The 8,910-nt window shown below is 48.5% G+C and overlaps 1 protein-coding gene across 1 annotated transcript; it reads right to left on the bottom strand.

Moving 5' to 3' along the window:
* Positions 1–1,041: 1,041 nt before the first annotated feature.
* Positions 1,042–8,910, bottom strand: RBFA (ribosome binding factor A (putative)). The gene is given in 6 exon segments (XM_008583633.1): positions 1,042–1,319; positions 2,341–2,414; positions 5,259–5,371; positions 6,110–6,286; positions 6,899–6,941; positions 8,750–8,910. Coding segments are annotated over 6 exon segments (756 nt in total). The 3' UTR covers positions 1,042–1,131.

Genomic DNA, 8,910 nt, shown 5'->3' with positions numbered 1-8,910 from the left:
ACTTTCGACATTAATAACAGTGTCCACTTAGTGTGCACCTACTGTGTGCAGACACCAAACACACACCTTCCACATGATGTCCTGACTCTCACAGTGATGCTGTAAGGTAAGCTTTGGTTCTACCATATTGACAGGAAACTAGGGCTGGGCTGGTTCACAGCCAGCAGAGAATTAAGCACCTGACCACTGAGAAGCTGGGAGCAGGAAGGAGAGCTGAACCCAAAAATGACTCATGAAGTTTATGTTTTCTATTCTGATAAACAGTAAAACAAGCCTTAGCCTCCAAGGTGACACAAAGAACTTAATACAACAGACAGGAGCTTTTCATGGCTGTGTTTTAGAGCCACACACTCCTAGGCAGAGCCCAAGCCTGCTGGACACTAGCTGGCTGGAGTTACATCAGCATGATGGCAGCTACCACCACAGCCAGGGTCACCATGAAGCCCACCTAACCCAACTCATGCTTTCTGCTCAACCACTGTCTCCAGAGAGGGTGGAAACCACAGCACAAAGGTGCACTCAAGAGCCAGTCATAGGATGAAGCCCCGAGTGCCAAGTGCCTGCTCAGCAGCTCTGGAAACGTGGGGTCCCCGGGAACCCCTGCTCTCCCCAGATGTGCAGGGCCCAGCTCTGCAGGGGGAGGCGCCCCTGCCTGTGTCTGAGATATGATTTTACTATTTTTACTTTTGTGAAAATCTCTGTGATAAAATGGCCATTAATTTTTTAAATAACACAGTGTTGGGGAAAAACAACAGTGTCTATTCTGTAGGAAATCACGATTAGACACATGGAAAAGCCACAAAACATGGAACCAGCAGGACAGCAGACGATGCTGGCCGGGAGCTTCAATTTCACCAGCTGCTGGCCCAAGTCAGACCACCTCCCGTGATACCTGCCCTGACACACTCGAGCAGAGTTCGCGTTCCGGTATCACTGAGCCTCGCCGTCTGCCCCTGCCCTGTTCTGCAGCAGTGACCAAGATTCGTTCTGCTTCCCCCACCTCCGCCTCTGATTCCTCCGCTGCAGCGTATCCCAGGCCATCGTCAGGGCCTTCATCCTCCTCATCCAACAGGTAGTTCCTGGGGGAGATGTCAGGGTCCGAGGGGGGCTTGGCCTTCTTCCTTCCCTTTCTCATCTGCTTTGCCAGCTCAGCCAGCTGCTCAGGCCCTGGCACTGCCTGACCTGCACCCCCGAGCCCTTTCTCTCTCTTCCTCTTGTACTCCATTATTTGCTTGTTGAGCACCTCATGATTGATCCCACACAGACACGAGTGCACAGCAGGTTCCAGGGTGTCGTGCGGTGACGGGGCGTCGTGGTCCCTGGGAAGGAGGAGAGGAGCCTTCACACCCAGCACACACCAAGCCCCCGATGCCAGCTCGCGACTCCCACCCTGCTTGCTTGAGAGCTCTCCAAATGGCCATCTGGGTATCTGGAGGCAGGAGTGAGGGGAAGCGGGTCTGGTTTTGGTGTCAGAGCCAACAGGCCAGAATTGGGGCTTGGGCCTGTTAGACCTATCACTAAGGTTACTTGACAAACCAAAGGAAAGGTGCCTGTTCTCAGAGAGCAGAACACCGGCAGGGACAACCTACTTCTCCCCCATGCTGGCCCCATCTGCTGGTCCAGAACATGCCAGGGTCAGTGCAGCATGGGGTCTCTGCTCTAGCTCAGTGGTTCTCAAACCATAGCATTGGAAGCACCCACGGGATAGTTAAGCTGCAACTTACTTCTGGGCCCACCCAGGTCTGGCAAATGCCCAGGTGACACAGACACTGCTGGTCCAAGGAACCCAGGAGAGACCTGTGCTGGAGGTCCCATGCCTGGAACGGGGTCCCGTCCACAAACACCCCTGTGTCCTGCAGACTTGGTCAGGTCACCTCCTCAGAGGCATACCCTGTGCTGCCCACTGGCCCTCCCGACCCCCACCTTGCCACACTTCTCCTACCACTTGACTGACACACGTGTGTTGCCTGTTGCTTCCTGTCCCCCACCCCCAGCAAAACACAGCCTCCAAAGACAAGGACAGCTCTCTCTTTTGTTCACAGATGCAGCCTAAGTGCTAGGACCAGGCCTTGCATACAGGAGGCACTCAATAAAAACATATGGAGTGCATGAAGAAGAAAAGGGAGACATGCAAGAGACCCCTCTCCTCACAAGTCAGGGCAGACACTTCTGGGCAACCAGAGGCCCTTGCAGTGCAAACACCAGGCCACAACTTAGGCCTGCTGCGTGTGACACGGGCGGGGCCCTGGGGACAGCACAGGTTGGCAAGGATGGCCACTGTGGGAAACAGCAATTCCACGCCCAGGAATCTGCCCCAAGAGATGGAAACACATGCACCACCTGAAATCATTTTGTGCAAAGTTGTCTCTTTCATCTGGGGGCCCAAAGTCAGCTACTGCCAGCAACCGATCCACCTGAAAAGGAAAACGCAAAGACTGAGGCGTGGGCACCCACTCCTGCCAGGCCCACGGCTCGAATGCAGACTTCACACGTACTGCCCAAGCTGTTCCCTGGCTGGACTCCACATCATTCCTTTGGGGCCTTCCCAAATATTGGGGCCTCTTCATTAGCCCGTGCTTTCAAATGCCTTACTTTTTTTGTTTTTTTTAACATTTCACATTTTCTCTGAGAATGAGCAAAACTTTGTTAAAACTACATTTAAAACTTGTAAATGTTAGTCAAACTTATGGAGAAACCAGTGAAACACTAGTTGAATTAAATAACTAACATTTGCTGGTTTCTAATGTAGTACTGTAAAATGTCTTAGTTCTGCCACAGAATTTGTGTTCAGGAAAGTCACAAAGTTACAAGCCACAGAAGTTAGGAGCCGGGCTCCGCACTTGAGGGACCTAAACTAAAAATGGAAACTGCTTGTCAGCAGGGCAAGTGTGATGCTGTCCACGCCAGGGGCCACTGCCCGAAACTTCACCTCCTGTCCAGCTGCCTGCAGGGATGTCCTAACCAGGCAGAAAAGCATACACACAGGTTCTGCCTCCCAGCATGGACTGGCTTCAACACAGCACCTGCTTTCCCTCTCCAGTGACTGTTTCTGGAATGGTGGGACCCCCACCCCAGAGACGGGGGTGAGTCATAGGGTGTGACGCAGATGGAGGGATTGGGATTTGCGGCAGCAGCTGGACCAGAGGGTGCGGATGAATGCCATGCTGAGTGTCCTCAGGGCACACTTCCACACCTACACTGTTCTAGATTCTTGACAGCTGGCAATCACATTATCTGTCAAGGTTATTACTTGTGTAATGCTTTCAGTGTCACCCCTACAATGAGTAACAAAAGGAAAAATGTCAAATTAGGTATCTTTCTTCATGGAGCCAAATACTATCTAGTCCTATAGTGAATAACAGTTACCTAATTATAATACTGTATGTAATATTGTAAATGGTATTTGCTGGTTTTTGGTAAACTTTCTTAAGGTACAACATACCTTAGTAACTACCAAGGTTTTCCCAAGTAAACATATATATATATATATATATTTACAGGTTTTTAACCTTTATAATTAACCTATCTCTAAAGCAAGAAAAGTAATGATAAAAGCACTTTAGCTACATCCCAGAATGCAGATCTCATAAGCCTTACGCTGTAAAATCACAGCAGACTGATCATCGTCGAGAGCAGGAATGAGGCGTACAGGCAAGCACAGGGGTACAGCAGTTCCAGCCACCTCGAGAGCACCAGAGCCTTACTTTTCATCTGTACCCTTCTTGGTGTTTTGGTTTTTTTTAAACCGTACGTTATCTTTTAAGTATTTACAAATTAACTTGAACGTAAAATTTTACTCAAATAAAAGCGTAGGTTATAAGAAGTCAATTGTTTAACAGCCCTACCTCAGCGAGAGCTGCATTTCCCTTGTCTTGCACAAACACTATAGGTGGCACATTCCTCAGGGTCTGCTGGGACATCAACAGGTGCCTGAAGAGAGAGAACACAGCCAGGACAGTCAGCAGAGAGGTGTGCTCAGATCAGGTGTCTGTAAGGATCTCAAAAGCTGCATTGAGAGAAGTAAAAACAATTGTGGTCGTGATGCACTGTGCACCCCTTTCTTGATGTGGCAGTTGGCTAAAGAGGACTTTTTTGTCATTTTTGAGTAGCACGATAAGCAGATCTCATCTCTTGCCTCATAGTGAGGTCATCACACATCTTGTTTCTAGCACCACCCATTGCTTGGGCACCAGGGCCTGGACACTAACAGCTTGTCCTCCATCCAGTGACATCCACTGGCACACTCCTCAGTACCCAGACACCAGGTGCAGAAACAACCTCTGTGTTACTTAGTCATGCAATACAAACACATGGGGTCACATCCAGGCACAGCACGTATGTCCAGTGAAAAATGGACCACAGATCTTTGGTTCACAGCTATGAAAAACTCTTGACATTAAACCGTGGGTGACCACAGAGCAGGGAAGACAGATGTTCAGCTCAACCTAATTTTCTGACTGCCTAAACATCAGAAAACAATGCTGCCTCTTCGGCACTGGTTAACACCTCCCATTTTCTTGTTTTTGGTGAAATGGACCACTCTTGATGCACAATTTCAGAGTCTCTTGGGGATTATGGTAACAGGTATCAGAGAGATGATGCAGGAAAGCTTGAGTAGATGGTATGTGAAAGTACTAGAAGTTTCTGTCTGAACCAAGTTCCACATGACTGACCTCTCAACATCTATCCCCTCCCCCTAATGAATGAATAAGCAGTTCTCCCACCATGGCTTCTGCACCTTCAGGGCAAACGTCAACACAGTGAGAGAGGTAAATACCATCTTAGTACTACTGAAATAGTTTTAACCTCACAAAGCCCCTGAAAGGATCTCTAATCCCTAAGGATCAAGGACCACAATTTGAGAAATCTGACCTAGATTATGGCTTACAAGAAAATGCATGTTATCGGGCCGGCCCAGTGGCGCACTGCTACAGTGCACCGCTTGGGAAGCGCGGCGGCGCTCCCGCCCAGGGTTCGGATCCCACATACAGACTGGCCGCTCACTGGCTGAGCGAGGAGCGGGGGCAACACCGAGGGCTGCGATCCCGTTGCCAGTCCTGGTCCGGTACGGGCGCGACACTGAGGGTTGTGATCCGTTGCCGGTCACGAAAAAAAAGACAAAAAGACAAAAAAAAAAAGAAAAGAAAATGCATGTTATACTTAATGAGAAATTAAGAAAATCCACCTACAAGTGAGATAGCTGTGAAATTTAAGGTTCAGGCACAAAGCTGATGCACTGAGAAAGCAAACATCATCACCTCATGTATGCGGCACTTTTCTGCAGGACGGTTGCTGCATGCTTGTTCCGTTCAGCAGAGAGAGTCGTCTTCCAATACACACGGCAGGCAGAGAAGTCTGAAGTCAGAGACACCTGAGACCAACCCATCCCAACCACAAATTGCTATTTAGTTCACATGGGTTTTCTAGACAAACAACATTTAGGAAATGAAAACTACCACTTCAGAGCCCTTCCCACCCGAAAAGCTAGTGTTCCAGCAGTGTACTGTTGGAGGCCACTGTCTGCTGCTGCAGAGTGCTCACAGCTGCTTAAGTAGGGCCGCAGAAACCAAAACTCACCCCCCTTTTCTCCAGGTCCCGGAATCCACCCGGTTAACCAACCCGACACCATAGCACCTGCTTCACAGACAATGTGCCCCAAGATGCTCATGGAAAATGTCCAACTGCTACTTATTCTCCTTATGGTTGACCACGGCTAACTCACTCCACGTGGGCTGGAAGAAATCATCTCCTGTATCTCTATGCTGAGATAAAAGCAGGTGAATCCACTTCTCACCATGTCCTCACACATTCTAATATTTCACCTCATCACACTGACCAAATGTCTGTCTTTGTACCAGGTGTGTCTGGGCAAAGGTCCCCACAACTATGTGCAGTGAAACCATCTGCTTTTGCACCACAACACAGACACCCTCCATCTGTCACCAGTACTTAAATGACCAGACTTAATATCATTTCTGCAACCCCAAACTAAGACCTTGGGAGTGATAAGGCGCCTTTTTTAAGTTCTCAGGCGAGACCATGCCATGTGACCTAAGTGCCAGGCCTGCCGCCCTTGGCCAGATTTCTTCCCTTCCAGCTTGCAGCCTACCTTGGAGAGCTCCACGTTCAGGTCGTAGACCTCCTGACTCACTTCAGGGGTGCACAGCAGGTCAGTCAGCGCTTTGTAGAGGAGGCCATTCAGGGCCCTCAGACGCACGTGGTCTTCCTTCCTGGTTTTCTTTGAGGTACTCGTCATTAGCAATTCCAACTTGGATGGTTTGTAAGTCTCCATTAAGAAAAAAAGCACACACCAAGGCCAACATTACAACTGTACACTGAGCTTTACAAACTTACACAAAGGGGGCTGGGGAAGGACTTAACAAGCAGCTGGATAATCAAACACTGCTTTCAGCCAGCTTAGTTTTCATTAGGACAAAGTTTGTTTATCAGACCCGGATCCTTTCTATATTTTACCTAGCATCCCTGCAAGATTAAAAGTACTGCCAGTATATATTTTTAAAAATTTTTAATTGAGCTGTAATTCATATACCATAAAATTCATTTTGTTAAAATGTAAAATTCAGTACTATTCATTTTTTCTAATAGAAGCCATTTACTGTATAAACTTTTACAGCATACATACACACACACTAAAAACTAAATGGATGTTACTATATTAGAATTTGATAATAGATACGACATTCTAGAAAATTTTAGGGTCACTAAATATTTTTTGAAAAGGTCAAAGTTCCACATTACCAATGGCAACCTGTGCCATCCAGATACTGTCCCCGCTAATACAGAAATGCAAAGACTTCCAGGAAGAACTTTGCCAACTTTTAAAATCTCACTGCCAGCAAGATCACAAAGTGGCTTATTATTGCCATTGTGTACTTACCAGGTGGGATCCCAAGGAAGGACCTTCATACCAAAACTTTTTTCTGAAAGGAGAAAATAAAAATTATGTTGGACAATGATGGTAACCTAAGAAGAAAAACTTACATAAGCTAACTCAAAAGATTATACGACCCACAAGTGTTCATAAGGAGCTAAATTTAGAAAAAGAAATTATGTCACTGGGGATCTAAAACAATTTATATATATATATATATATATATATATATTTTTTTTTTTTTTTTTTTAAAGATGACCGGTAAGGGGATCTTAACCCTTGACTTGGTGTTGTCAGCACTAAGCTCGCCCAGTGAGCTAACCGGCCATCCCTATATGGGATCCGAACCCGTGGCCTTGGTGTTATCAGCACCACACTCTCCCAAGTGAGCCACGGGCCAGCCCCAATTTTGATATTTAATTAACAACGTGTTGTGGGGAAGGGACAGAAGACAGTTTTAACTCAACCTCATAATTTTTAGTTAAAGTTTACTTCTACTCCCAAGAGGATCTTTAAAACGTACCTACCAAACTGTACACAAGCAATATAGTTGATAAACTTGTTCCCCATGGAGGTACAAGTTAAGGGTTCTGATGCTGCTATAGGCTTAAACTATAGGCTTAAGACTGCACAGATGAGTAAATGGTGGTGGATGGTGGGAACCAGGCTTCTCACTGCTGCACGGTGTTAAGTATGAGCAAAGACAGGCTGGAATGATGCAGCTGGCAGTGTGAGAGAGTTGGAGATAGATGGTTAAACGTGGAAACGTTTATAGGTGAGTGTATATATGAGTTAGTATAAACAGATGTATTTTCTGTTTGTCAGATGAGAGGGCCCTAAAGACAGACACCCAGATCATGGTTCCTAACACCACCCTCCAACAAAAGGAACCAGGGCTCCTCGGAGAAATGGCTGATTCTAGGGCTGAGGCAGGAGATACACAGGATGGACCTGGAGCATCTTGTAATAAATACAGTATGGAAGGGGTTAAGAAGAGTACCTTTATGGTGGGGAAACCTGAAAAACACACCTTGGTCAGGTGATCAAGGCCAAAATCAACAGGCACAGTCACGCTGATAATATGTGCCCTTGACAGAATATGATGAAAATAGCACTTCACCTCCGTAGTCTTCCTCCCCCAAATCCATAACCCGTGTCTAATCACGAAAAGAACATCAAATTCCAAGGGCATCCTATAAAATACCCAACCAGTACTCAGAACCGACACTCAGCAGAAGCAAGGAAAATGTGCAACACTGTCACAGCCAAGAGGAGCCAAAGGAGACGACGTGGACGGGGTCCTGGGACAGGAAAGGACATTAGGTAAGAACCTAGGGAATGCAGAGTGTGGGCCTCAGTGAACACCACCATGTCAGGATCTTTTCACATCGGTGGCAGCCGCCAGCGGCGACCGGGAGCAGGTGCAGCAGGCGGGCCCCGTTGCCCCGGCTCGGAACGTTGGGCAAAGCTGAAGCCACTTCAGAGACAGACTACCAGAGCCAAGCAAGGGACACACAGCACCCCACCCACACAACCAGACGCGCGTGGACATCAGCACATCTGTCCGCACTCACCTTCCATCATCAAAAGAACTAACTGTCCCGACACGCCTCATTCATCCAGTCGGACCCACACAGAACCGGCACTAACACGGAGCAGACCCCTGCCCCCTCCTCCTCCCTCCTGAGGGGCCGCTGTCCCGGAGCGGGTCTGCCCACACGGCCCGTCGCTCCTCTCAGGTGACACTGAGCTGCGCCGCCCCGCCGCGTGAGAGGCTCGCCCAGGAACAGCGCCCTCCCGGCGGGGCCGACCCCGCGGACCCCGACCCCCGCGGACCCCGACCCCGCGGCGCATTACTTGGTTTTCGAGGCAAATTTCTTGAGCAAATTCTTGCTGCCGCAGGAGACGGCGGAGCCATGCAGATCCCGCGCGCGGCCCGGAAGGACAGCGGCATGGCGGCCACAAAGCAACCGAACACCCACACGGGGGACCCACGGCGCGACTGCCGAGGCCCACAT

The sequence above is a fragment of the Galeopterus variegatus genome, unplaced genomic scaffold (assembly GCF_000696425.1).
Source record: "Galeopterus variegatus unplaced genomic scaffold, G_variegatus-3.0.2 Scaffold2985, whole genome shotgun sequence".
NCBI classification, from domain to species: Eukaryota; Metazoa; Chordata; class Mammalia; order Dermoptera; family Cynocephalidae; genus Galeopterus; species Galeopterus variegatus.
Note: the sequence above shows the minus strand (reverse complement) of the source record. Positions and strands in the feature narration are given on the sequence as shown.